Source organism: Neoarthrinium moseri, assembly GCF_022829205.1.
Source record: "Neoarthrinium moseri strain CBS 164.80 chromosome Unknown scaffold2_Wmoseri_CBS_16480, whole genome shotgun sequence".
In the NCBI taxonomy this organism is placed as follows: domain Eukaryota; kingdom Fungi; phylum Ascomycota; class Sordariomycetes; order Amphisphaeriales; family Apiosporaceae; genus Neoarthrinium; species Neoarthrinium moseri.
In genome coordinates, this window is record NW_026055116.1 from 129,060 (window position 1) to 155,437 (window position 26,378).

General features: G+C 52.7%; 10 protein-coding genes across 10 annotated transcripts; 6 read left to right on the forward strand and 4 right to left on the reverse strand.

Moving 5' to 3' along the window:
• Positions 1–312: 312 nt before the first annotated feature.
• Positions 313–1,377, reverse strand: JN550_000788 (uncharacterized protein; the record flags this gene model as incomplete). The annotated part of the gene is made up of 2 exons (XM_049319778.1): positions 313–960; positions 1,024–1,377. The coding sequence occupies 2 exons, from the start codon at positions 1,375–1,377 to the stop codon at positions 313–315; spliced, it is 1,002 nt and encodes a 333-aa protein (XP_049176694.1).
• Positions 1,378–4,188: 2,811 nt separating this feature from the next.
• Positions 4,189–5,050, forward strand: JN550_000789 (uncharacterized protein; the record flags this gene model as incomplete). Its single annotated transcript, XM_049319789.1, has 2 exons — positions 4,189–4,609; positions 4,665–5,050. 2 exons carry the CDS (start codon positions 4,189–4,191, stop codon positions 5,048–5,050), a joined length of 807 nt encoding a protein of 268 aa, XP_049176695.1.
• A 1,911-nt stretch (positions 5,051–6,961) lies between these two features.
• Positions 6,962–7,439, forward strand: JN550_000790 (uncharacterized protein; the record flags this gene model as incomplete). Its single annotated transcript, XM_049319800.1, has 3 exons — positions 6,962–6,980; positions 7,030–7,101; positions 7,237–7,439. 3 exons carry the CDS (start codon positions 6,962–6,964, stop codon positions 7,437–7,439), a joined length of 294 nt encoding a protein of 97 aa, XP_049176696.1.
• Positions 7,440–9,465: 2,026 nt separating this feature from the next.
• Positions 9,466–11,621, forward strand: JN550_000791 (uncharacterized protein; the record flags this gene model as incomplete). The annotated part of the gene is made up of 4 exons (XM_049319811.1): positions 9,466–9,487; positions 9,583–9,729; positions 9,807–11,356; positions 11,415–11,621. 4 exons carry the CDS (start codon positions 9,466–9,468, stop codon positions 11,619–11,621), a joined length of 1,926 nt encoding a protein of 641 aa, XP_049176697.1.
• Positions 11,622–12,457: 836 nt separating this feature from the next.
• Positions 12,458–14,355, reverse strand: JN550_000792 (uncharacterized protein; the record flags this gene model as incomplete). Its single annotated transcript, XM_049319822.1, has 6 exons — positions 12,458–12,526; positions 12,600–12,719; positions 12,784–13,445; positions 13,507–13,923; positions 13,976–14,116; positions 14,196–14,355. 6 exons carry the CDS (start codon positions 14,353–14,355, stop codon positions 12,458–12,460), a joined length of 1,569 nt encoding a protein of 522 aa, XP_049176698.1.
• A 642-nt stretch (positions 14,356–14,997) lies between these two features.
• Positions 14,998–16,675, forward strand: JN550_000793 (uncharacterized protein; the record flags this gene model as incomplete). Its single annotated transcript, XM_049319833.1, has 2 exons — positions 14,998–16,397; positions 16,450–16,675. 2 exons carry the CDS (start codon positions 14,998–15,000, stop codon positions 16,673–16,675), a joined length of 1,626 nt encoding a protein of 541 aa, XP_049176699.1.
• Positions 16,676–17,300: 625 nt separating this feature from the next.
• Positions 17,301–18,982, forward strand: JN550_000794 (uncharacterized protein; the record flags this gene model as incomplete). Its single annotated transcript, XM_049319844.1, has 3 exons — positions 17,301–18,396; positions 18,448–18,792; positions 18,843–18,982. The coding sequence occupies 3 exons, from the start codon at positions 17,301–17,303 to the stop codon at positions 18,980–18,982; spliced, it is 1,581 nt and encodes a 526-aa protein (XP_049176700.1).
• Positions 18,983–19,392: 410 nt separating this feature from the next.
• On the reverse strand, positions 19,393–20,157 carry JN550_000795 (uncharacterized protein; the record flags this gene model as incomplete). Its single annotated transcript, XM_049319855.1, has 2 exons — positions 19,393–20,029; positions 20,081–20,157. The coding sequence occupies 2 exons, from the start codon at positions 20,155–20,157 to the stop codon at positions 19,393–19,395; spliced, it is 714 nt and encodes a 237-aa protein (XP_049176701.1).
• A 748-nt stretch (positions 20,158–20,905) lies between these two features.
• On the forward strand, positions 20,906–21,983 carry JN550_000796 (uncharacterized protein; the record flags this gene model as incomplete). The annotated part of the gene is made up of 2 exons (XM_049319868.1): positions 20,906–21,393; positions 21,464–21,983. The coding sequence occupies 2 exons, from the start codon at positions 20,906–20,908 to the stop codon at positions 21,981–21,983; spliced, it is 1,008 nt and encodes a 335-aa protein (XP_049176702.1).
• A 468-nt stretch (positions 21,984–22,451) lies between these two features.
• JN550_000797 (uncharacterized protein) lies at positions 22,452–24,992 on the reverse strand (the record flags this gene model as incomplete). Its single annotated transcript, XM_049319879.1, has 1 exon — positions 22,452–24,992. One exon carries the CDS (start codon positions 24,990–24,992, stop codon positions 22,452–22,454), a length of 2,541 nt encoding a protein of 846 aa, XP_049176703.1.
• Between the last annotated feature and the right edge of the window lie 1,386 nt (positions 24,993–26,378).

The window sequence follows — 26,378 nt, forward strand, 5'->3', positions numbered from 1 at the left end:
CTCGCGATAGGCGAATAGTCGGTGGGAAGTCTCCACCTAACTGGGCACCCCTGCTCCAGCCTACTGGAGGAGAACCGACAGCGAGAGGATTCGTTGATGGCGGAGCTGACATATAGTGGAATGATCAAGTTGGTTGATGACAAAAATGACTCGCCGAGACGGTGGCATATATTGGTCGCCAACGTCTGCAGAAGCAAGCTGTGAGTATGATCTAGCAGTGTCCGAAACAATTTCACATATTTGGATGACCAAGAAAGTTCTAGCTACGCCAAGGACTTGGAAAATTGCCCAACACCTCCTATCTAAATCCATTTATTTCTCGCTCTTCGCATCTCGCTTCGCATCTTTCACAGACTTCCACTCCATGCTTAGTGCGGCCAACATACCCAAACAGACCACAGCCACACATGCCCAGAATGTGGTTGTGATCGCAGAGTTATAGATGTGTACCACCTGTTCCCTCTCAGATATGGGTACGGTCTGGAGCAAGTTTGTCGCCCCCTGATTAACAATCTCGTTCACCTCAATGCCGGGAACGTCGGATAAACCATTTCGGAGGAGGTTTGTGAAAATGTTTTGCGATATGGAGATGAAAAGAGCGGCTCCAATGCTTATTGCGAACCCGACAGCTGCCATTGCAGCAGGAATGTCCTCCGCCGCAAGCACCGTCTGGGGAGCCGACCATGGCTGAGGAAACGCCAATCCGATACCGAAACTAAACATGGCTTGCCATCCAATCCATGCCGCACGCCCGGTGGTTGGCGTAAAAGTTGTTAGAAACCCGAACCCAATGGCCATCATCGTGGATCCAAGAAGCATAAGTGGTGTGTAATACCCAACAAAGGAGACGATAAAGCCAGAGCTTATGGCCGCAACTGAGAGCCCAATGACCGACGGGAGAAGCATTAGCCCGGATTGAGCTGCTGAGGCGCCCTTGATTGCTTGGAACCAAATAGGCAACTGTCGATCTTGACTTTAGTTACCACTAATCGCGAACTAACGCATTCAGTGGGAGCAACGTACCAAGTAATCCATAACAGCGAAGGCTGAGGACGTGCAGAAGGCGTAGACAAGGCACAGTCCCGCAGTCCTGTTGAGTATTACAGAGCTGGGAATAGTGGCGCGGCCCTTCCGAAGTACTTCGATAGCAAGAAAAAAGGCAAAGCTGACACCAGCGGCTACCAGAAGGGCAATCACTCTTCCACTATTCCAACTATACGTCGTTCCACCCCATTGAAGGGCTAGTAGAAAGCACACAATGCTTCCGGTGAATATGAGGAGGTTGGCAATGTTCAGTCGTTGGAGATTAGCTATCAGAGACCCTTCTGGAATTCTCTGATTTTCCGGATTCTTGAATAGAATGATTATAGTTGCCATTGTGAACCCACCGACTGGCAAATTAGGCCAGAAACTGCGGTGTGCCGAACATTGTCAGAAAACGTCTCGTCGCAAAAGAAATCGAAGTACGCACCACCATCTCCAGTTGGCATATGTAGTTAGTGCACCCCCAATAACCGGTGCTACGATCATTGCTATGCACTCTAGACCGCCAACGGTGCTGTTGCATATGGGCCTCCAGCGAAGCGGAACTAAATGGGAAATTGCGCTAGTAGATTTGAAATTATGCCGCTGATACTTTTAGACGTATGGAAAGGACGTGACATACATGAGAACCCCAGTCAGTATTCCAGAAGCACCACAGCCTGCGACGGCCCGCCCGATAATAAACACAACTGAACTTGGTGCCGCTGCAGAGATAATGGATCCGACTTCAAGAATGCCTACCGCTAAGACAAAAACCCACTTCACCCGAAATTGTTCGTAAACCTTCCCGAAGAAAATCTGGGTAGAACAAGTGGTGAGTCGATCTGAATCGTATCAGTATGAAGCCTCAATGAAAACGGAAAATGTGCCTTTCAGCAAAAGATCGCGACTTGCATGCAGATCCATACCATCCAATGTCGGTTAACGTTTGGAAATCATTTGTGATAGTAGGAATTGCTGTGCCGACAATGGTATTGTCCTGGAGGCCAGTGGAATTAGTGTGCGTCCTGCAAACTGGCGACGGGATATACCTGCCAGACCCAGTATAAAAATCGCGAGCCCCATTGCGACGAAAATGGGGATCAATTGCCACAGTCCAAGATATTTTGGTTCCTCTCCGTCATCGTGGGCGGCTGTAGTTGGACTGAACGCCATCTCTGCCGTTGCTGTGTTAGTGGTAACATTGCCAATACCTCTCTCGTCTAGCACCCCAAGATGCCCGGCGTCACTTGCATCAGATACTGCAGACGAACGCATTTTAGCCAGGGCAATAGCTGCGTAATGAAGCACCTTTAGACACGATTTCAGTTCGATGAAAAGGACGAAGGCGTGAAGACACAGAAGAATGCGACAAGCGAAATTAAGCAGTGACCCCAGTGAGTAACCGCCCGGCGAATGACTGCCAGGTGAGCGGTTGGTCAGGCACATACCACCCCAAGTTGCTGGCTTGCTGTAAACAGTAGGCGACAAACCCAAATTGCCAAGGTCTGTCAGGTATCCAGGTCCTGATAACGCTCTGAAAGGTGGGGTAAAATTCAAGGATTGGAAAGCTCAAGCTCATATTCCCGTTCTGAGGCCGTGAGCAACCCCTACGAAAGCTCCAGTCTTCATTACTGCATCACGGGTGATTGGTCTTTGCCTTGCCCAATTTCATTTTGCTACCTGCACCGCGGTGGCGCAAATGTGGTGCCCAGTTGAGGACTAACTCGTGGTGGGCTTCGACTTTCGCTCCTTTTCATTGGTGGAGACCTAAAGACTAGCACCAATATGTGAATGCAGGCTGTAGGTCAACCTTCTCCCAAACTGACTCAACCCTCGTTTAACACACGTTCAGAAGACTAAACCTAGCCGTATAATAGAAAACGCACTTGACTACAAATCCAACCATCGGTAGGCCTCTCTTGCCCAAGCGCCTCCGGCCTGAGCTTCGAGCACTCTAGATTGCCTCCACATCAACTGGGCCCGATGTCAACGATGAACATGGCGTTTGAAAAGTGCATAAAACATGCCCAGAGGGGTGGTGGCAGAATTATCGTTTTCAACGGCTTTCCTGGAAGTGGCAAATTTACGATAGTGTCAAGCGTGAAAAGCCGCTTTCCACAAGGCACAGTCCGTCTCGGGGAAAATTACCTTCACATTGACCCAGCAGAAGCCCTCTACCGTGACAGGACTCCAGAACACTACGACCTACGCCAGCGGATCCGAGAACCTGTCTTCAATGATATACGAACGCTGGCACAAGGAGGAAGCACGGTTTTCATGACGGCATATCTAGCAGAACAAAATGCAGACACACGTATCTTCCAGGAGCATATTGCCATAATAAGGAATACTGACATACCCCTCATCTGGGTTACCCTGGAGTGCGAGCGGTCAATATTAGAGCAGCGTGTTATTAGCATCGAACGTAAGATGGGACAAAGGACTAATCTGACGGATGCGAGCGTTCTTCGTAAGCTCGTCAAAGACCACCAACTCTCATATCCATGGATGCATAAAAGAATTGCCAACGCTTATTGTCAAAACGTTGAATGTGAGTGGCACGCTGGAGGCGGTTGACCATATTATGGACATGCTAGAATCGTATCAGAACTCTTCGACGCAAAAGAAAGTCACACTGAGAGATGAGGGCGAGCTAGAGCACAAATAAATAGTCCCATCCGAAGGGTTTTAGCCATGCACTGAGCAGTTATATTAATGTAGCTTACTACAAATTGTTGAGCTTTCGCGCACGAGATGCCGCTATAACAGCTCCGTATCTCCCTCGCTTCGACAATCCCCAACCAGATTTCTCGAAATATAGGCTTTGAAGACTAGTGCCAAGCTTGCCAAGGTGTACGTGAAATGGACGGTGACTCCGGACCTTGATGCAACCGTGAAGTGGGTCGCATTTGATCGGACCCCCGATCGGCCAGCTAGGAAGCGGGGCCGCACTTTGTCGGCCTAGATACGCTTGGTTGTTCGAGTATTACTGTACAGCACTTTACCACTGAGATTGAGAATCTCTCATACATCCGCCACCATCCCATGTTGTTTCTGCGTCGTTCAGTAGCAAGCTAAGTAGCACCCTCCGCTACACGTGTCTAGTTAGAGCAGCTCAGCAGAACCGGTGTCCCGCTCCGAAGTCTACTAGCTACATCAACCATGGACCAACTCCCACAAGACTTACTCTCTGTGACTGGGAAATCTACCAGACATATTAATATTCTACTCATCAATCCTAATTCCACCGGGTACATGACTGAAGCCTGTCTCCGCTGTGTACAACCTACACTACCAGGACACGTCACCGTCGACGGCTTCACATGTCCGAAGCCCGGGCCAAGTGCAATCGAGGGCAAGGTGGATGCTGTGCTATCTGCAGCAGACTGCTTCCGGGCGCTGGCACCGCTTTTGCGAGAACCGGGGCGATTTGATGGATTGCTCGTCGCCTGCTTCTCTGCGCACCCACTCATTGCCATGCTGCGTGAGGAGTACCCACAGCCGACGATTGGGATCATGGAGGCGGCCCTCTATGCAAGCCGCATGTGTGGCCACAAGCTAGGTATCGTCACTACAAGTGAAAGTACGTTTGTGCCTGGCAATTTGACGATGTGTTATCGTTGACCCCCTGCGAATAGGATCGAGCGCGCTACATACACAGTCCATCAGCGATTACGGACTCGAAGCTTACTCTGCTGGCTGTGAAACCGGCCATGTTTCAGTACTAGAGCTGGAGTCCAAGCCTCAGGAAGAGGTGTACGCCAATCTGGTGGCTGCAGCCAACAGGCTCGTAGAGAAAGGGGCCGACTGTATCTGCTTGGGCTGTGCCGGGATGACTGGGATGCATGAAGCCGTGAGCGACGCCGTTGGTATGGCGGAGGGGAAGACGATGGTCATAGATGGAGTTGCTTTGGGAGTACAGTTTCTCGTCGCCTTGGCACAAGAGAGTCTTAGCACGGCAAAAGGGGGTGCCTTTCGTAGCTCAGCAGCCGGACGGGAGAGAAGAGGCCAGGATTGGCTATAAGTGGAAAGGAGATAACCAAACCCGAGACAAGTCAAGCCGACATATCGCAAATTTGACCCGATTGATTCTTAGACCAACAACGCGAAATAATGCATGATAAAAAGGGAGGGGGGGGGAGAGACGAGGGGAGGTGGGTGAGGGATTGCAAATAATGAAGCCTGTTTCGTGGCCGACAATCTCTCAAGAGTGTGGTACTTCTTGCCTTTGGACCTTTTGCCCTCGTCATCCATCTTCTTCGAGCTTCTGTTCCCTTCTTTGTCTTCGCCCTTCTCCTTTCTACTCCTGTTCTTTTTGCGTAGGCTACCGGAACTAGAGTCATCGCGAGATCTGTCTGATGACTCGGAAGAACTAGCAGAGGAGCTCGAACATATCTCAGACCCAAACTCAGAATCAGAGTCCAAAAGTTCGCGTAGTGCTTATCGTAGAAGATTTCTAACAACTGATTCCCCATGAAGGAGGATGATACGACCTTTGCCTGTTTTTGAATCAACTCCTGAACCTGGGTTGATGTCAGCTTGAAATTACATTTTCCCCTGACTATGCCAAATCTACTACTTCGTTTGGCCGCCGCAATGGTACACCCGAATTTGGTTGCATGGCTCTACAAAAGCACGAATCATCTCCTTGTGACCGTGGAGGAGAATTATATCATTCCAGCCGTCTTCATTCTGGATGCCTTGCACTGAACTCAATTCGAGAGCCACTTTGTTGATGAAGATTTGGCTCAGCGTGCCCAAGGTGGATGCAGACTTACTCCGTCTACGATTACGCCGCGCAAAGCCATGGACTATACCCGGCAATAGAAGTATGTGGCCATTGTCTTTGATATCTGTGACAAGGTTCGGAATGAGGGACTGCGAGGTAGTGGCGTAGACTCGTGGATAATTTTCTGTCATCTCCTGCATATCAGCGCTTTCTGATGTTGCCAGAACTGCAAGTCATCTACGTCGTTCCAGCATCGGCGAGTTGAATCACTGGCGATTCGTCAAATAGCTCGCAGGCGCCCAGTAAAAATCGGGTCTGGGACGGACCTCATCGCCGGTACAGGCACTGGGAAAAATGCGACGCAAAGAGCGGGCTGCCAGTGATATCCGGTAACGCCTTTCACATCAGTGGCTGCTTTGCAAGTCCCTGCTCATCCCAGATTCCTAGCGAGCCGAATATATCAACGGATCAGAAATCCAAACCCTGCCGAATTAGGCGCAGCACTGCTGCTTCTGAAATGTATGGATCAAGGATGCACTCGACATACTCTGGCCAGCTATCTGTCCATTGCAAATCCACAAAGCATGCGGCATACTCCCAATAGCTTGGATACCACGCTGCATCTTCCCAGTCTACCACGGCGGAGACTTCTAGCCGTCGACGCCCATCTTGGCTTGCTGAGACCTCTACCACGAGAATATTTATACGCTGTAAGTCTGCATGTGTGAAAACGCATGGGTGGTTTGTTAAGGCCCTTGGTAGATTCCGAGCAAAAAACTCTGACGTCCATGCTCGTCTGACACTGCCCTCCCAATTCTTGTGCGATCGTCGGGCAAGGGCCATGCTGAGGTCTTCTTCCACACCGAATGGCCCTGTGATTTTCGGATCGGCTTCTATCCACTTGAAAAATCGATGTTCCAAAGGACCTCCAGTAACGCCACCGAATCCACCGGGTGATGGAATAGACCGTAGCTGGTCCCATATTCCTCTGAGTTGCTTCGCTACATCTAGCATCTCCTTGTCACTCATACTAGGCAACAGCTCGCTGAGCTGTCTCCCTGGCTTCAGCTCCATGATAAGGTAGAGCTTCCCGTTTTCTTGGTACATAGCATGGAGTCGTGGAGCCAGGACACCAGGGTATTTCTCGAGAGAGAGTAACGCATGACCTTCGTTTTCTGTCACACAGGTCCCATATTTGACCACGAAATGGCCGTTGACGACGACCGTACGTCTGTACTTCGGGCCATGAATACAGGGAAGAACCTCCGTCGCAGCCTCAATCGCTGCCGTTGTCGGCAATGGAGCTGGCAACTTTTCGAGGTCGCAGAAGTATGGAATTGTTGTAGGTTTGGTGAACGCAGCCATGATATTCGTGCGCGGTAACTAACAGAAAACTATGCGATGAGGGGTTGGTGTCAGGCAACGCGTGAATAGCCAATGTGTTGGGTGTACGAAGGTTGTAGAATCTAAGGTCTTGGCAGCAGACCCAACACTGTTGGTTGTGGATGTTCCAGGTGTCGTTGACGGGCTACGGCCTGGTTTCAGTACGGAATGGGGAGCAGAAGAGTTGAATGAGGTGGTGAAGGAGATTGCCTCCTCGCCATCCAACTCCGACTACGACGACGATGCGACGGATGCGGAAGGCAAATCAAACAAGGAATGGAGCGATGGTGACAGGGAGTGATCTCTATTCAGTCATATTGAGATGATGCATGCATATGTAGAGTAGGCTACGGGGGTCAATATTCGTTCAAGGCACATTCGCATATAGTGGCAACAAGATGAGAGGCCTTCATTGAGCATAATTTATTGCCAGTCAATTCGGGGCGTTCGCAGGCCTCCGATCTCATGGGAGAGGAGGCTGAATGATTGAGGCTCGGCCGTTGGTGCGAAGCGCTGGCTTCCAAGGGTGATTAGGGGCCGAAGATGAGCACAGTCCAGGAAAGTCTCATAGTTCAAACACGAGCCCCTTTTGCGGGAACAACCGCTAAGGTCTCCAGTTTCCCACGTGGCGCCCGGAGGCTTGCGCCCGAGAAGCCCGCTAATATGAGGCGCGGACCTGAATCCGAAGGCGTCGAATGTGTGGGCTTCGCGACAGTTGTTTAGGTTGCGGACTCAAGAGGGAGAGTGGAATATACTAGAGGCATGCACTGTGCCCAGTCTTGCCAGTATATGGAGTATTACGTCGACAGACGGGCCGGTGGTGTCCATGACTCCTGGCACGTGATACGATCGCCCCCCAAGACGCCTGTCAGCATTACGAGACAGCCATTCGCTGGTACCGTTGCAGATCAGTGCAGATGCCCATGTACCTATAAATACGACACGACATAGTGGTGGTTTCAACACCTGGGCAGACGGGGCTATAGTGACAAGCTGCATTTTGATACCTGCGGGAAATTGTCCATTGCGATCGGCATGCGGGAGGAGGCTCAATGCTGCTCCAAAGCCGAGAATGGTGACGGGCCACGGAGTACGGGATGCAGAATCGTGAGTGAGCACGATATATGGAGTACCCCGTAAGTTGGTGGAAGTTCGGCAAGTGCGGGGTCCGGGACAGACATTTATCGCCCTCCAATGTTGTCGGTCTCGGTCACGCTTGGATGATGGACGGGATGGGATGGGCGGCCGAATCAATGCCTCAGAAATGCCCCTCGGTTCAGCCCTGGCTCAACCGTGCTGTCGGGAGCTGACAGCCCTGAACCAAGACGGTGCCGATTAGCAAGGCACGCCCGCCTGCTCGCCTGCCCGCCCGGTGTCTAATACGAACTTGGCTGGCTGAGTGTACCCAAGATACCCTGCCTAGTTAACTACCTGTTGGCACCATTGGGTGCTTACCCCCTCAAAATACAGCAAAACAGCGTCTAAAGATGTGTTGGTGTGTGCTGCGCTGGTCAGAACCTTGGATGTATTTGGAGGACAGACTATACAAACACGCACACTCGAGTCTTGTTTTTAGCGAGTGTGCGAGTAGGTACGTCCAATGTATCCCATGCAGCCCGGTCAGCGTGACTTGTTCACAAGCGTCTGTCGCATCGAGGGAGGAGTGATTAATAAGGAGAAAGGCCCCAGCAGGCCCAGTAAGAGAGAAGACCAGGCCCGACTGGAGCTAAGCCCCCTCCTTTTCCCACTTGGCTTGGGTCCCAGTCCCTTATCCCCTCCCCTTATCCTTCCCAACTTCCCCCCTTATCCGAGTTTCAATCGCCGTGAGGCCCCCCGTAGGACAACCTAGGACAACCACCCCCAAACAAGAAAAGCGCGACGCCCAACCAACTTCACTGCCCCAAATCCCAAATCCGGGCCTGAACATCTAGTGCTGGGGCTGGACTTGCTTGGCTAGACTGGACCCTTAGGCTGCTTGCTCCCCCGAACGATCGCTGCCCGCGCCCGCGCCCGCGCCCACGCCCACCTGTGCCACCACAATCCTGTCTGTCGGACGGCTTGTGTAGAAAGCAATCTACTTCCCTACAGTCCCATCATTGCCTCACTGAAACGTGTCGATCCTCGCACAGCTGAAGCTCTGCGTTGCCGCCGCATCTTTTTTTGTTTTTCCCCCCTTGCATCCGCACGATACGTTCGCTTCCTGGCCTGACAGACAGACCATCGTCGTTCCCGTCCCCTCTGACAGCGCCGCCCGACACCCCGCAACCGAATAGCCTCATCCCGCCGACGACCAGCGACTCCCACCGCTCACCGCAGCATTCGCGACCATGTCGTGGAAACTCACCAAGAGTAAGTAACCGCCTTCCCTCTATATGCCAAAATGCGAGCCCGTCGGTGCGTCTTGGCTGTGCCCTGCTTGTCCTGACAGACACACTCCTCTCCAGAGCTGAAGGAAACCCACCTGGGACCGCCTTCCATCTTCTCCTCCTCGAGATCGCCCTCGACCTCCACCATCACAGATAAAGATGAGAAGCTGGCATCAGCACCGCCAACGAGCTCGTCTACGCCAGCCCCTCCGGACAATGCTATTGGTATGTACAACCCAAGTTCCGATCAAGATGCCTCGTGGCTAGCGTGTCTGTGTGTGTGCTGAACGCCCTCCCCGTAGCCGCCTCGGAAGCAATGGTACAACAGCCCGTTACGAAGCCGCCCAAGCCTGGTATCCTCGTCGTGACCCTACACGAAGGCCAGAACTTCGCCCTTCCCGAACAGCACCGCCAGTCCTTTGCCGCGCAGGGCCACCAGGGTTCGGTCTCGTCGAGTGGTGCCCTCAGTGGATCGGTGCGCCCTGGCTCGCGAGGCACCCCCGGCTCCTTCATGAACGGCAGGCCACAGACGTCGGGAGGTGGCTTTTCCGGCATTCCCTCCAACCACGGCAGAATCTCTAGCAAATACCTGCCCTATGCGCTGCTGGATTTCGACAAGGTTCAGGTCTTTGTCAACTCGGTGTCGGGGAACCCGGAAAACCCTCTGTGGGCTGGTGACAACACCCAGTACAAGTTCGATGTGTCCCGCGTGACCGAGCTCAACGTGCATCTGTACATGCGCAACCCCAATGCCCCGCCAGGATCCGGCCGCAGCCAAGACATCTTCCTGGGAGTCGTCCGTATCAACCCGCGCTTCGAGGAGAAGCACTCGTTCGTGGAGGACCCCAAGGCCAGCAAGAAGGACCGCGAGAAGGCGGCGGCAGAGTTTGCGAGCCGGGAGCGCTCGTTGGGACACTCGGGCATCCAGTGGGCTGATGTTCAGTACGGCTCGGGCAAGCTGAAGATTGGCGTCGAGTACGTCGAGAACCGTGCGGGCAAGTTGCAGATCGACGACTTTGAGCTGCTGAAGGTTGTGGGCAAGGGCAGTTTTGGCAAGGTCATGCAGGTTCGCAAGAAGGATACCAACCGTATCTACGCGCTGAAGACGATCCGCAAAGCCCACATCATTTCGCGGTCCGAGGTTGCCCACACCCTAGCAGAGCGATCAGTCCTGGCTCAGATCAACAACCCCTTTATTGTGCCGCTCAAGTTCACCTTCCAGTCGCCCGAAAAATTGTACTTCGTCTTGGCCTTCGTCAATGGCGGAGAGCTTTTCCACCACCTGCAAAAGGAGCAACGTTTCGACGTGAACCGGGCGCGGTTCTACACAGCCGAGCTTCTCTGTGCTCTGGAATGCTTACACGGCTTCAATGTCATCTACCGAGATCTCAAGCCCGAGAACATCTTGCTCGACTACCAAGGTCACATCGCCCTCTGCGATTTTGGCCTGTGCAAGCTCGACATGAAGGACGAAGACCGCACAAATACTTTCTGTGGTACTCCCGAGTACTTGGCGCCTGAGCTTCTGATGGGCCAGGGTTACAACAAGACTGTCGACTGGTGGACTCTAGGAGTCCTATTGTACGAGATGCTTACAGGTTTACCGCCCTTCTACGACGAGAATACCAACGAAATGTACCGCAAGATCCTCTCCGAGCCCCTGCACTTCCCCGGACCCGAGGTCGTCCCTCCTGCCGCCAAGGATCTCCTGACCAAGCTTCTCAACCGCAACCCAGACGAGAGACTGGGCGCTGGTGGCAGTGCCGAGATCAAGGCGCATCCTTTCTTCCATGCCATTGACTGGCGCAAGCTTCTTCAGCGCAAATACGAGCCCACGTTCAAACCCAGTGTGGTATGTGACTTTCCTGTCAAAAGTTCCTCTTTTATTCCATGACTAACCGATTTCATAGACTGATGCGCTTGATACTGCCAACTTCGACCCCGAATTCACATCTGAAGCGCCGCAGGACTCGTATGTTGAGGGGCCTGTGCTATCGCAGACAATGCAAAATCAGTTTGCTGGGTTCAGTTACAACCGGCCGATTGCGGGCCTGGGCGATGCTGGTGGTAGTGTGAAGGATCCCAGTTTTGTGGGCAGCATCCAGGACCGACGATAGATAGTCGCGGGTTTGACCTGGACGAATACGGTAGACTTGGTTTGGTCTGTACATGTTGGCTTTCTGCGGAGTGCAGATCGGCAGCATTAGAATCAGTCTTGTGGCTGCAGCAATTACACCATCTCAGCGAAACGGGTGGGAGAAGCCCTTTCCCCTCTGCTTTGGAACATGGCAAAACCCCAAGATATGAAGGGACTCCTCGCATGGATTTGGCATCACTTTGGCGTGCGAGGGGTCGTTTCGATGTCCCCCGTGGACTCCTTAAAGTGGCACGTGGGCAGAGGAGCCAACATTCCGGCTCGGTGATGCCAGGGGATAGAATTCATCAATTAGACAAAAAGATGATTTCGTGACTCAAGACCGCAGGCGATATGATATGTATTCTGACCAGCCGCAGTCGGTGTTTTGAAGCAAAAAATTGCGTCAAGTTGTCGCCCTATGCTATTTGACTGCTGAAGATATCTGCAAGATGCATTGATTGTAGGAAAGCCCCCAATCGAATCACATGTGTGAGACTGTCTCTTTTCGCAAGTTCCTGCCGGGTGACTACGGTTGCATCTAAACCGGCACACTTGAAGTGCGAAACAACTGCTAGAGGACCAGTCGTTTAAATTAGACGAATCATGCTCATCGGCTGATGGTGATGGGGTTGATGGCTACACCATGATCTTGCCAGAACATGATATGTGCGTTGCTACAAAGCTGCGAGATTAACATTGCTGCCTTCTCAGACCGAAGCCAGTCATGATACCTACGTTGCCACAACACTTCCGAGCCAGATATCTGATATATGTATGGTAATCAGTAGTTTAAACCCATTTAACAAAACATGCATTTTACACCGCACCCCAGGACTTCTTAATAACGCCGGCAAGGCGCTTGATCCCGAGTTCCATGTCTTCCTTCTGTGGGTGCGGCCAGCGGTGGTCAGCGTGGGGTCTTCTCATCTGACCAAGGACGAAAGACATCGTAACTTACCGTCGTCATTGCAAACGTCAACCGGAAGTGCGATGTGTCCGGGTCGGCGCCTCGTGCGGATGTGCTCGTCTTGTCTGGCCCCTGCCAAGGGTGGTAATATGAGCCAGGTGTTAGAAGAACCTGGAGCTGGTCAGCCTCAAATGCGTCGAATATGCTAGTGAGAACGCATCACCAAAATACTTACCAGCTCCTCGGCAAACTGTACCCACAGCTTGCTCGCGAATGCTTGCTCCGGGTCGGACTCGGCGCCCCCGCGCTTCAGAGCCTGGTACTGTGGGTTCTGCGAGAAGTAGAACTTGGTCCAGATGAACATGCCGCCCGTCGGCGTGACAAAGCTGAAGACTGGAATCCTTGCGGAGCCCTCGGCAGCTCTCACAGCGGCCACGAGACCCTGGGCCCGCAGGTCGGGGAACTCGGACGCGGGCACGAGGTCAAGGTTGTCCCGGATCGCGGCAACCATGCAGTCGCGGCGGCGCTGGTACTCGAGGCGCAGGCTCTGGAGCCAGCTGACGTAGCCGTCGGTGGTCCAGCGCTCGAGCAGCGCTAGCACCACGGCCTGCGACAGGCCCGAGGGATCCTGGGTCTCGACCTCGGTGGCGCGCAGCAGGCGCTCGGTGAAGCGCGGGTTGGCGACGAAGTAGCCGAGCCGCAGGCCCGGGGCCAGCGTCTTGCTGAAGGACTCGAGGCGGATGACGCGGCCCTGCCGGTCGAAGCGCAGGAAGGACGGCACCAGTGACGACACGAAGTCGTCGTTGGGGAGGAGCCGGTAGGGCTCGGACTCCGCCGTACTGGAGAGGTCCGGGTACTGGATGAAGTAGTAGGGGTCGTCCTCGACGATGATTATGTCTGCGCTTGCGTTAGCATGGGACTAATGCTTCAATACTCCTGGAGCCTTCAGACCACCTACCGTATTTTACACAAATATCGTATATGCGACACCGCCTCTCTGTTCCCATGGTCACACCTGTCGGGTTCGAGCCCACACTTACCAGGTAAAGTACGTGCGGTCTTTTTGTGCCCGGATGTACGTGTTCCCAGGTCGCGAGTGCCTCCTCCAGGGCTGTATCTAAAATGCCTTCTTCATCCATGGCAATGGGTGCGGCTAGGTTCCCATTGGGGATCCATAGTGCTTGAGAGGACGGATAGGTATAGCTCTCGCAGAGGATATAGTCGCCCTTCTCGCACAAGAGTCCTACCACCTTGCTCCAGGCATTAGTGTTGCCAGGGTGGAGTAGGATCTCATAGTCCTTGTAGGCTGGTTTGTGGATTTTCCGTGTAAAGTCAAGACACCATTTTCTAAGCTCGCCGTTTCCAGTACAGTTTCCTGGTCCATTATTAGATGACTGACGTCCGCCGCCAGCAAGGTAAGAACTCACCATACTGCAGGAACGCCGACAATAGCTGCGAGGATGCGCCTTTATTATCAAGCTTAATGGTAGATTGGCTATCTGAGCCGCCGGGATCCGATACAGTAAAAGATGCATCATGGATAGGGAATAGTGATGGGTGTGGTAAACCTTTAGGCCGGTCAGTTTAGAATATAACCAACAAGAATCCCTGTTGGAGCGAGACCTGATCGTGGCCTGATATACGTACCTCCTGCCAGACTAATCATCCCATCATATCCCATAAACTTGATTATATCCTTCAGCGGACTTGGGTGCCGTGACCGCGACAACACATTGAGGTGGTGTGTCAGATCTATGGCATCAGGCAGTTCCTGGTCTGCCTCGCAACCTATTGCAGCATTACCCATGCTTCCGCGTGATTTCTTGTCCTAACCGGATGCTCTGGCTAGTTTCGCAAAGCTGCGGTTGAGCGCTCAGAACCTTTTCAACAAAGCCAATGGGTCAGTCTTAGAACATGTCGCTTACTTTTCTTCTACCAAGATAGACAACGCAGCCATCGCCGTTACCGCATATCACCGGGCCGGCCATTTGGACTATTATGTCGCTTTCGGACCCTGCCGACGCCTACGGGCGTTCTTGAAATACCGATTGAATGGAGGTTCAGGGGTCCAGGCTGTCGGCCGACGATCGGTCAATTATGGGGCTTCTGGTGCTGCGTCGGCGTCGGGCAGGACCCGACAGACGTGACCATCCACGATGCTTCTGAGGTCGAATCGGATCAAAATCTCGCTGCGTGGCATACTGAAATCGATGATAAATCACATAAGCTGGAATTGGCTTGGGCTCCCATCTTGCGACTCCGTTGGCATAGAGTTTGCCTTGCGACCAATTGCATGACAGAACGCCCCTAACGCCCCAAAAACTTAGGTCTATAGCCATTGCAAATCACGGGCTGCCAATACTTGTTACCCCGGCCACTGTGACGCTACATCTGCGTGCTTCGAATTATTTCGTCGAAAAAGCCACTGACCCACAGTACGACCAGTACAATGGGCAACACAATATCATATACCATTAAGGAGCACGAGCTCGATCTTGGTGGGAAAGGCTCAGTCAAAGGACTTCAGTACGACGAAAAGTCCCGTCGATATGCTGGAGTTCCTTATGCGCTACCGCCGACCGGCGAGCACAGATGGCGGAAGCCTCGGCCGCTCCCTGCAAACCATCGACTTGTAAGCCCGAACGGCGAGGCGTTTGATGCTACCAAGTTCAAACCTGTCTGTCCACAGGAAGCTTACCACGCTGGAGCGGAGAGCAGCGACGATGTAGCGTTCTCTGAGGATTGCCTGGTCATGAATATTTGGACACCCGTTCCAAAGCCTGGTGAGCCCCGCGACAAGAAATACCCTGTGGCTCTGTGGCTTCACGGGGGCTGGTTCCAAATGGGAGATCCATCGCAGGATGCCACCATGGACCCGACGGAAATGATATCTACTGGAGGGGTAAATGCGATCGTGGTTGCCATTGGCTACCGACTCAATGTTTTTGGCTTTCTTGCGGCCCAGGAACTGCTAGATGAGAGCGATGGGGAGTCGGCCGGCAACTTTGGCCTCTGGGACCAAAGACTGGCAATGGAGTGGGTCAAAGAGAACATCAGCGCGTTTGGCGGCGACCCTAACAACATCACCCTCGGAGGCCGCAGCGCGGGCTCGTACGGTGTAGAAGCTCAGGTCCTTCATGATTTCCGGTCCAACGCACCGCACCCCGGTGGAGAGTTATTTCAGAGGTTCTACATGATATCAAACGCCATTCCGGCCCAGCCAAAGACCGTATCCGACACCCAGGAGCAGTTTGACGAGCTATGCCAACATTTTGGGATTGAAAAAGCGGAATCAGGGGCCGAGAAAATGGCCAAACTGCGAGCTATCTCCTGGAAAGACTTGTTGTTAGCAATCAAGAAACTCAACAATCACACCTTTCGGCCAGTGACTGACGAGCTTTTTATTCATTCCGGAATGACTGAGTATCTGTCCGACGGCCGTTTCGCAGCAGATTTCACGAAACGTAAATTGCGAATCCTGATTGGCGAAGTGTTGAACGAAGAGACACTTTACGCGACATATCATGCGCCAGAAGAAGCGAATGTAGATGCTTTGCGTCTGCAGGTCGGCAACTACTACGCTCCCGAAACCACAGACCGGATATTGAAGCAGTATTCGCTGCCCGAAACAGACGATCTCTCCGAATGGCGGATGTTGTTCGGAAGAATTATTGCAGATGGTCAAGTTCGTGCCCCCTCGAGACTTCTTGTGCATAATCTTTTGAGCCATGGAGTCTCTCTCCGGGATATATGGCGGTACCGTGTCGCCAAGAGGCTCTCCTTCATTACAGAGAAAGTGGCACCAGTTTCTTTTGGAGTCGCCCACGCCATGGACAAGCCATGGTGGAAGTATGTCTTCAAACCCTGCTGACACCAATATACTTATACTAATCACTCGCAGTTTCTCAATTGTGCACGGCCCGACTGCTGAAGAAAGGGTGCTGATGCAGGAGTGGATTGACATGCTTAGGGCTTTCGTACATGATGACCAGGCGTACGATCTTGGAACAAGAGCAATAGATGAGATGAAAGTGGTCACTTCGGAGAATGTCATCGAGGTGCAAAAAGACAAAAGATGGCCCCAGCTGGTACGGCTAGGTGAGGTGTTTGCTGGAAACACCGAGTAGCATTCAAGTACATATCACATTGGGAGGGTGTCTCTTCTTGCGATGAAGATGTTAACACTTTGAGCGCTACAAATTGCCAGTCTGGGAAGCATTGATTGATCTTGTAATAACGATCTTGCGTGTTTGAGAACCTTCGAATTGGTTTCATGGCAATTGTGGGCCAAAGGTTCCGGTATACAACTCTGCTGCCTTCGGGTTTGGTCTTCCGACACGGGGACAAAACATACCCCGAATTTCTGACAGTCCAATCTGCCATCACAAAAAGTCAGCCATCTAGACTTTATCACTTGGCATGGGCTATTTGTACCAGACCAGCTGTTTCCCTTGACGCTAATTTAATGTCTGATTAAACAAGCGTTGATCGGCGTCTATCTCCCTATCTCTGAATGCATCGGTCGGTAGTCCGGTCCGGGGCCGACCAGGGTATCGGCGGTGCGGCTGAGATCCGGCCGGATTGGCTATTGCACCTGCCGATGCAACACTTATACGCACTGGTAGGCCACGATCGGCGCACATGAGTAACTCGAGTAATCTGCTGGCGTCAGCATTCTCGACGACATTGTACTATCTGTATTGCTTCCCTTAGACTTTAGTTTTGCTCTGAGTTCTTCCCTTCTGCCACAGTATGGACTCTGCCGCGACTGAGGCCCGCAGCGCGCCTGCGGAACAGGTTGCAAATGATAATGAGAAGCACCACTCTGACGAGAAGGTCATGCCTGAGAAGCACCAAACACCCGACGACCTGGCCATCGACACCGTCGAAGCCGTCTACGAGTATTCCGATGCGTACAACAGGAAACTACTGTGGAAGATCGACTTGTGGCTGCTGCCCGTCATGTGGATCTGCTACGGGACTCAGCAGGCAGATAAGACATCGCTGAGCGTGCAGGCGATCTTCGGGATCCGGGAAGACACTGGCCTTGTGGGAGAGCAGTTCAACTGGCTGAGCACTATTTTCTACCTCTCGTACATGCTCTGCGAGTTCCCAGCCAACTGGCTAATGCAGAAGTGTAACACGGCCAAGTTCCTCTCAATCGTCATGTTCCTATGGGGAGTTATAGTCCTGTGCATTGCCTTCGCTCAGAATTTTACCCATCTCATGATCCTACGACTTTTCCAGGGAGCCCTGGAGTGCACTATATCCCCGACGTTCCTATACCTGACAGGTAGCTGGTACTCTTCGCAGGAGCACACTCTGCGGTCACTCATCTGGGGCACCTCAAACGCCGGCATGAATATCATCACTGGTCTCATCAACTACGGCATCGGGTCCCACGCCAAAAGCCACCCAGGAGGCTTGGCTCCGTGGAAGGGCATCTCGTTCTTTCTCGGCGCTCTGACTATCTTCGACGCCGTTCTTGTGTACTTCATCCTGGGGACACCGCGCGAGGTCCGCTGGCTGAACGAAGATGAGAAGCGCGCGGCGATTGCGCGAGTGGTGGCCAATCAGACGGGTTCCGACCGGAACAAGCACTCAGAGTTCAAGTGGGAGCAGGTCTGGAGCACCTTCCGTGATCCTCAGACATATTTCTTCTTCTTCGTGACTATCATCAGCACGCTACCGAACGGGGCGAACACAACCTTCTCAAAGTTGATATGGAAGTCATTCGGATTTTCCGACCTAGACACCCTCCTGAAGGGGTCGACTCCATACTATGCAGTTAGTATCTGCTGGTTTCTCATCGTAGGATACGTGACGTTGAAGAAGCCGAATCTCCGATGTAAGTTGTCTCCCATCCCTTATCCGGCGTGAGATATTCTAATTCGCGCAGTTCTCTTTATGATGCTTTCGCTACTACCTGCTTTTACCGGCATGATGGCGCTAGCACTGCTTCCCTCGACGGGCATGCTGTGGACTAGATGGGGCATGTACATTATGCAAGTATTCGGAACCCTGCCTGGCTTGATGATCTGGACTTTCCTGCCATCGAACGTCGCTGGAAGAACCAAAAAGACCGTAATGGCCACGGTTCTATTCGTAGGGTACTGCATTGGCAATGCTGTTGGCGCTCAGATGTTCATTGCATCGGATGCTCCAAAGTACATCAAGGGCATCACTGCTTGCGGCATACTCTACTGGGTTGAGTTTACCTCGATGGGATGCTGGAGATACTACTGTGAGTTGAACGAAGAGGAAGAAAGTTATGCGGGGCTAACAATAGAACAGATATCTGGGAGAACAAAAGACGGGCCAAGATCCTTGCCGAACAAGGTATTTCGGAGGAGGAGAGCGAGCGCATAGGTCGTCTCAATGCCGAGGCGGACATGACTGATAGGGAAAACATCCACTTCAAATATCGGTACTAGGAGGCACAAGCATGATACAGATATCTACCGCGGTTGTAAATATGACTTATAACAAGACAAAAAGTCTTGCAGACAGCAAAATTTCCCAGAGTCCGTTATATGCGTAAATAGGTGTTCAGTCGCTATACAACTCCCATCATTCATCCAAGAGTATCGAGGCATTGTAGATGAGCGCTAAGAAATTTGGAGAAAAAAAAAAAAGGATTGTCTGCGTTAGTCCCGTATCCTCCTTTTCGCGACACTTCACAGTCACACTGGTTACGAATAGTCCTGTTCCCGTTATCATATGATAAATGAGTGATATTCCTACTAATCCATTTAAAAGCAAACACAATCCGTAGCAATCAACCCCTAACGTCACTGATATCAACCCGAACGCCCCTGACTCCCGACGCTATACCCGCAACAAGTTAAATGAAGGTGACGATAGGAGGCCAAGCTACAGCCTCACGCGAGATGACGAAGTTGCCACTACCCGCGATTGTCTGTTCCCTGGTGTACGGCTGGACCACTGTAGGAATGTTGCGCTGCTGGAACCACGACTGCATTGACCGCAACAGATCGGGATCCAATACGGTGTTGACAAGGAGATAGCCCTGGGGCCCTTGCATGTTGGCATCATTGTACTTGCTCGTCATAGCCTCCTTGAAGCCATCAATGACATCCTCCCCAGTGTTGATGAGCTGCCCATTCTCTTCGCGGGCAGGAGGGATGTGCGCCATGATCCACTTGCCCTGGTCGTAGACGGCCATGACGGAGCAGAATGACAAGCCGGCGGTCTCGATCACCTTGCCAGGTCCCCAGTTGCCCGACTTGATTCTATCGAATGGGATCTTGACGCGTGCCTCCAGACTGCTGACATGGGGTTCCCCATCCTCATCAATAGAGCGTTTGCAGTTGGCGCCGACAGGGCACTTGCCACTCTTCACGTTAGGGCCTGGGCAAGTGGTGCACTGGGTCGTGCCGCTACAGGTGAGCGCGCGAGCAACGACATCTCCAAACTCAGTGGAGGCATCGCGGGCTTTCACCACAGAGCTTAGACCCTTGCTATGGTAATGTAAGTTGGCAGGCGCGTGAGAAATCATACAACCGACTTACGCTGCATCGGGCAGGACAAGGCCTTGCGCAAGTCCGATCAGAGAAGCGACCAAAAACGGGACCTGTGAGTAACGCATCCTGTTCAACGTGTTGTGAAAAGATATATAGTATTCGTCAGCTCAAGCAGCGGCTAAAGGCAAAGTTTGTAAGAAAAGAGACTGTAAGAAGCAGATAAGCAGAAAGCTGGAGTGTTTGTCTGTGTTGATCAATGGCAGAACTAAGAAGAGCGGTGGCAGCTTTAATACTCATTGCAATCGAAACGGGTTCTCAATTATTGTAATTGTGTTTGGTGACTATCGGCGAACAAGTGCATGCGATTGAGGATTCTCAGTAAGTGCACAAGCCACCCACTCCCCAATCCTTCCTATTCCAGTAGAAGAGCAATCTTGAGTGCGTATTCCGCAGTATACTATTTCATTAGTGTTCTTATTCTTGCGTCTATACTGAGCCGCCACCGAGTGCAAAGCCAGCCAAGCCGCTCAGCCCTACGAGTTGTTTCCGCCTTACAGGCACGGCATCTGGGACAGGGGGCGGATTTCAATCTGGGCGAATCAGAGCGCAGTGGCTACTGCACGAGTGCCGTAAATAGTGTGGGGGCGGCGTCTCCAGGCTGCACTTCTTCCATAGGGAATAAGACTAGTCAGAGGGGCGGCTCACATCAGCTTATGAAAGCTGCAATCCCTCACAAATTAGCTAGCCGCCTGGGTGGTCACTCCAATAGTCACTTCGGGACATCGGATCACAGGCCTTGCACTTGTCTAGCAAAAGCGAAAGCTTGCTCGCTGAATATTCGTCACACGGACGCGAAAGTCACAGCCTGCCACTATGGACGTCCAACAATTCGCGTCTCAGCTGTCCGATCCGTCATGGGAAGACCCTCAATGGCACAAACAACATACTATTGACATCCAGCTTGACGACTCCGATGATGAACCTGGACAGATGAATGATAGGGCAAAGGCACTAGACGATGCCGCCAGCGAACTGAACTCCCTCTGCGCCAGTAATGCACCCCTCGGAGACGTTCAAGACTTCCTGGCCAAATGGGAGCATCCACCCTCGAGTGGCCAAATACAGCCCAATGCCCTGGCCTGGTTTGACAACTCGAATGCAGTACGGTGGGGATGCGCAAACAGTAGCCCTGACGTGGTGCGACTTCTACTGGAAAAGGGGCTCAACCCAACCGCTATGGCTGTGTCGTTCGCCATTCCACAATTGAGACTATCCAAAGATAGGACTATACTTCAGCTCCTCGTTGATTATGGCTGGGACGTGAATGAGCCTTTGAACGACAAAACACCACCATTTATGAGGTTAGCCTTTCTTCTCTCCGTCTCCCCAGAGCCTATGCTTGGCTCATATACACTGACTATATTGTAATAGCTTGCTGCTAGATGACCCAGATCTTGTTCAGTGGTGTTTGTCTTTGGGCGCAAATCCAAACCTTTCAAGCCCGTCCGGGAATACCATTATGCAACGAGCTGCAAGCTACGGCTCCGTGGCTACGATGAGGCTCTTGATTGACCATGGCGGGGACGTCACACAGGGAGCGCTCGTGGCTCACGCGTCCTCTTTTCACAATGATGGTGTCGCGGGCCGCCTCGAAGTTGCCCAGCTACTTTTAGACAATGGCGCTCCTGTTGATGCTTACTATGGCGACAACGTGAGCGATGCAGCGAAATCGTATGATGCTATGCTGGCTGGCAGGCAGAACGCACTCCACTTCGCCATCGGGGGCGGAAAGCGAGATATGGCGGAGTTGTTGATTCGCAGCGGCGCTGACAAGCATCTAGAAACTAGTTCCCCGATGAAGACAAACGGAGAGGTTGTCTCACCCATAGAATTGGCAAGGATTTCCGGACAAGAAGATATCATAGAATTATTACAAAGCACCGAGACTTGAATCGACAACCAAGTCAAGCTCGAAACATCGTTTACTTTTCCCTTTCGTCCGTCGTGGCGGACATGACAAAGCCTACGCTATCAAGCAATTCTTCAGATTAACTTGACCTAGTCAAGCAGGTCCTGATACAATCTGCTTTGTCGGCTCCATACTGGGCAATGATAATTCATGAACACGACTCTGTTCGTGGCCGGGACAGTATGATTCCTGCACTCGATAAGTTGGCCAGAGAGCCCATGGCCGCTTTAGCCATCTTCCTGCAGTACCTTTAGTTTGCTCTCTTGAAATTGGCACAATGAACCTTCACATATCTGCTTGCGAACATCTTGAAATAATCCCATTTGTTCCACTAGCATCAAGGCTGATCATCGTAGTCTATTTGGTTCGCCTTCCACACCTCCCGAACCTACACCGGCGAGGCTTTTGTCATGAACACCAGAAATCAGAGGCAGCTTAATCGTCCACGTTTTACTCTTCGTCTTCCTCAGCAGCCTCGGCTTCCTCGGTGGCTTCCTCGGCCTCCTCAGTTGCCTCCGTCTCCTCTGCAACTTCTGCCTCCCCATTCACTGCGCCACCCTCCTGCTCTATTTTCAACCACTCCTCCCACTCGGGGAATAAATCATCATCCTCCACCGGCACACCGATAATCTTGGCCACCCGGCCCTTCTTGTTCTTCTCCAGATTTACCTTCCACCCTTGCACACAGTCCGGTGCCGAGCTCGGCTTATACGTTTGTGCTGTAAAAGCCGCCTCTGTGTAACGGTTGGTCTTGGTCATGAGCTGGATGGCACCTTCGACATCGCCGATGCTCCACTTGGCCAAGTGTGCCAAGTTGTTGACACCAGCTTCCTCGGCCATCTCAGCCAATTTAGCCAGGCCATCACGGTTGCAAGTGCTGGTGTAGATCAGGAGCAAGTTGCCGAGATCCTTGCCGTTCACGAAGCACTCAGTGGCCAGCGGGATATTCCAGTTGGTCAAAGCAGCGTCACCAACGGCCTTCCACTTGTGCTCGACGTCCGCATCCCTTGCCAACTCCAAAGCAATGTCAAGGTGGTGAAGGGCAAGCGCTAGATCGAACTTGTGCTCAGGGTCAGTGGCGACTTCCAACGCAAGCTCCTTGTGGCCCTGGCCTTCGAGGAACCTCGCAATCTTGTTCATCTGGTCCTCGGGAATGCTGGGTAGCAGCTCGGCAGCTGACTCCATGTCCTCCCGGAGCACCAGCGTCTGATACTCCAGAACGGGTAGTGATAAGGCGAATGACGTAACGTTAACATCCTTGTCGGCCAGGTAAATTCTCGAATCGCGCTGAATATATCCGAGAATGTACATCGAAGTGTCAAAATGTGATACGGTATACGTTTGGTCACCAACCAAGTAGTTCAGGCGGTTGGTGCTGTTGGTGTAGACGAATACATCACCAACCCACTCTCCGGTACGGACGGACTCGGCGATATCAGTGATGACCTCGAAGGCTGCCTCAACGCCATCCTCGTCAACCTGGCCGGCTTGCACCGCCTCGACGAAGTTTTCCCTTGAGAACCGTAGGACGTAGAAGGTATCTTCGCAGGCGAGAGCAACCAACTCGCCACTGTCAGACCAGTAGACCTGCTTTGGTTCCACTTCAATACGCCTGACCAAGCTGCCGGAAGCCCAATCGTAGAAGCTCACACCACCAGCTCCCTTGACACCAAGCAAGACACCACCAGTCAGACCATCAGCCTGGAAGGGGATGTCGAGGCCACCGGACTTCTCGACAAAGTTCTTGTAGACCTTGACACTGGTACCCGACTCGCGGATAGCGAAGTCGTTGCTGTTGTCTTTGGAGGCCCAGACGAAGTCCAAAGCCGAGCCGAAGGCTTTGTTGCGCCAGGCTAGAGCAGTGTAGATGATATATTCGTTGTCTCCACAGACGGCGACGAAGCGGCCGTTGGGGGAGTGGACCAGTGTCTGGGGGAAGACCTCGCAGGTGCCGAGCTCCTTGGTGGGCAGAGTGATGGGGGTGTTGTCCTTGATGGAATCATCGCCGCCCCTGATGACCGAGGACAGTACCTCGTTGTGCTTGGCCCAAATGAGCTTGCCAGAACCGTCCATGGAGACGGAAGGCTCCTCCCGACCCAGCTTCACCACAACGGCACCATCATCGAAACCGACGGCGACGCCCTGCTTGCCCTTCTGATAGGAAACACACCAGGCGCGCTCGAGGCCGTAGTTGAGAGATTGTTCGAACCGGTACGTGTTTGCGTTCCAGATTCTGAGAGTGCCGTCCTCGGAACCAGAGATGATGATGGGCAGCTCGGGGTGGTAGACGGCGAACGAGGTGTTGTTGGTGTGCCCTTCAAGGGTAGCAATCAGCGACTTGGTCGTGTAGTCCCAGACCTTGATGGTACGGTCGTCGGAACATGTCAGAAGATGCGGACGGTCCGAGTGGGGGTAGTAGTCGACATAGTTGACACCCTTGGTGTCGTGGGCCTCGATGGTGAAGTTGGCGGTGGACGATCCTAGGGACCAGACCTTGACGGTCCTATCCAAACAGGCGGAGGCGAATGTGTTGGTGTCCTTGGGGTTGATGCTCAAGCCCATGACATAGTGCGAGTGGCCCTCGAAAGTTCTGATGCACTTCCAGCCCATGTCCCAGTTCCAGCACTTGATGGTCATGTCATCGGACGCCGTCAAGCAGAAGGGCTGTGTGGGATGGACGGCGATGGCGCGGATGTAGTCCGGGTGGGCCTCGAAGCTGGTGATCTTCTCGGATGTGTTGTAGTTGTAGACGCGGAGCTGGAAGTCGTCGGAGCCGCAGATGAACCAGTTCTTCCTGGCAATGAAGCGACCGGCGCGCACAGGGACGTCGGTGACCTCGAAGCTCTTGACGATCTGCTGCGTCTCATAGCTCCAGATGTGGACATGGCCCGAGTAGAGGGTGGTCAGGATCCAGGGCTCGGTGGGGTGGAAGTCGCAGCCCTTGACGCGCTCGCTGCGAGCGAACAGCTGCCGCTTGACGTCCAGCTTCATGATGGCGGTTTACGTGCTGCGTGTGTATACGTGGTGAGATGTCGAGGATATGCGCAAAGGGCTGATGCACATCGAGCAATCGAATCGAGACCGCCCAGGCCCCCAGCGAGGTGTTGATGCTGGCGAGAGAGGTGGATGGGATGGTCGGAGCTCGGAAAGACGCAGAGTCAGGTGTCGAGGGGATCGTTGGCTTTCTCCTGTCGCCGTCTTGCTGTCTTGTCTGGTCTGGTCTGACTGACTGACTTGACTGTCCTGTCTCGCAATGGGGCCAAGTTGGATGTCGAACTGGACACGACTACGGACAAGCTCCAGCCCCACATTTTCCCACAGCCTCACCCCGTCCAGGGGCACGGCGGCCACGGTGAGCACGGCCAAAATTCAATTGCGGTGTTGGTGGGGGGCGCACGGGCCATGGCTCGCCCCTTTTCAGCCTTTCCAGCGTGCCCTCTGTGAGGCAGTCGACGTAACTGGCATGCAATACAGCACTTCGTCCCGGTTTATCTTAGTCTCCTCGTTGTTTTGGATCGTCATAGACGATACGAGCTGAGATGTGAAGTGGGTGCCCGGAGCAGGTGCACCAACGTCTGAAACCACGCGCTTACACGTTTGACACATCTGTCCATGTTGGCAGTCAGCCAGTCACCCAGGCTTAACAAACATTCTGGCCAACCTGCACCTGCGTCAGTTGTCATTACATTGGTGCTTCGTATGGTGAGAGCCCGCCTCAAATAAGCTATAATCGTTTACCTCGGAACTCTCCCTCTTGTAGCCTTCTCGGAGTCTAAGGGTGCCCAAGCAAGGCTGAAGTGTAGCACGCGAATGAGAGCGAATGACAAGACACGCCCTCTTTATTCACTTTTGTGCGGCCACATTCTAAGCAATAATCTACAAGGGGTTGCGGAATAGTACAATACTCGTATATTTGAGTTAAATGTACAGCGTACAACCTGCTGGAAAGGTCACAGGATTATCATTTGTTTGGATCGTCCTACTAGTATGCGTCGTTTGGTCGACTTGAGCTGGTACAAGTATGGACCAGATGAACGATTGTCCTCAGAGAAGTATGCCGCGAGTATCCAAACTTAAATATTCAGAGCGCTGAGCATGGCCAAACAAAACACCCACTTCATTCACTTGGCAAAACCTCCCTCACAACCTAGGTGCACTTTGAGCCCGAACTCTTCAACCCACCACAGTTCCGGCCTACTCATTAACCTGGCCAAGGTCCAGAGATGGAGAGCATCACAACATAATCACATATGTCTGAGTAAGGCAGTATCATGTCTGATGATCATTTCTCAATTTTGGGAGGTGGAGCCCATGGTCTATCTATGGGGGAACCTCATGTCCATATGCGTCAATCGCATCAAGTGCAGTGGCTGGACT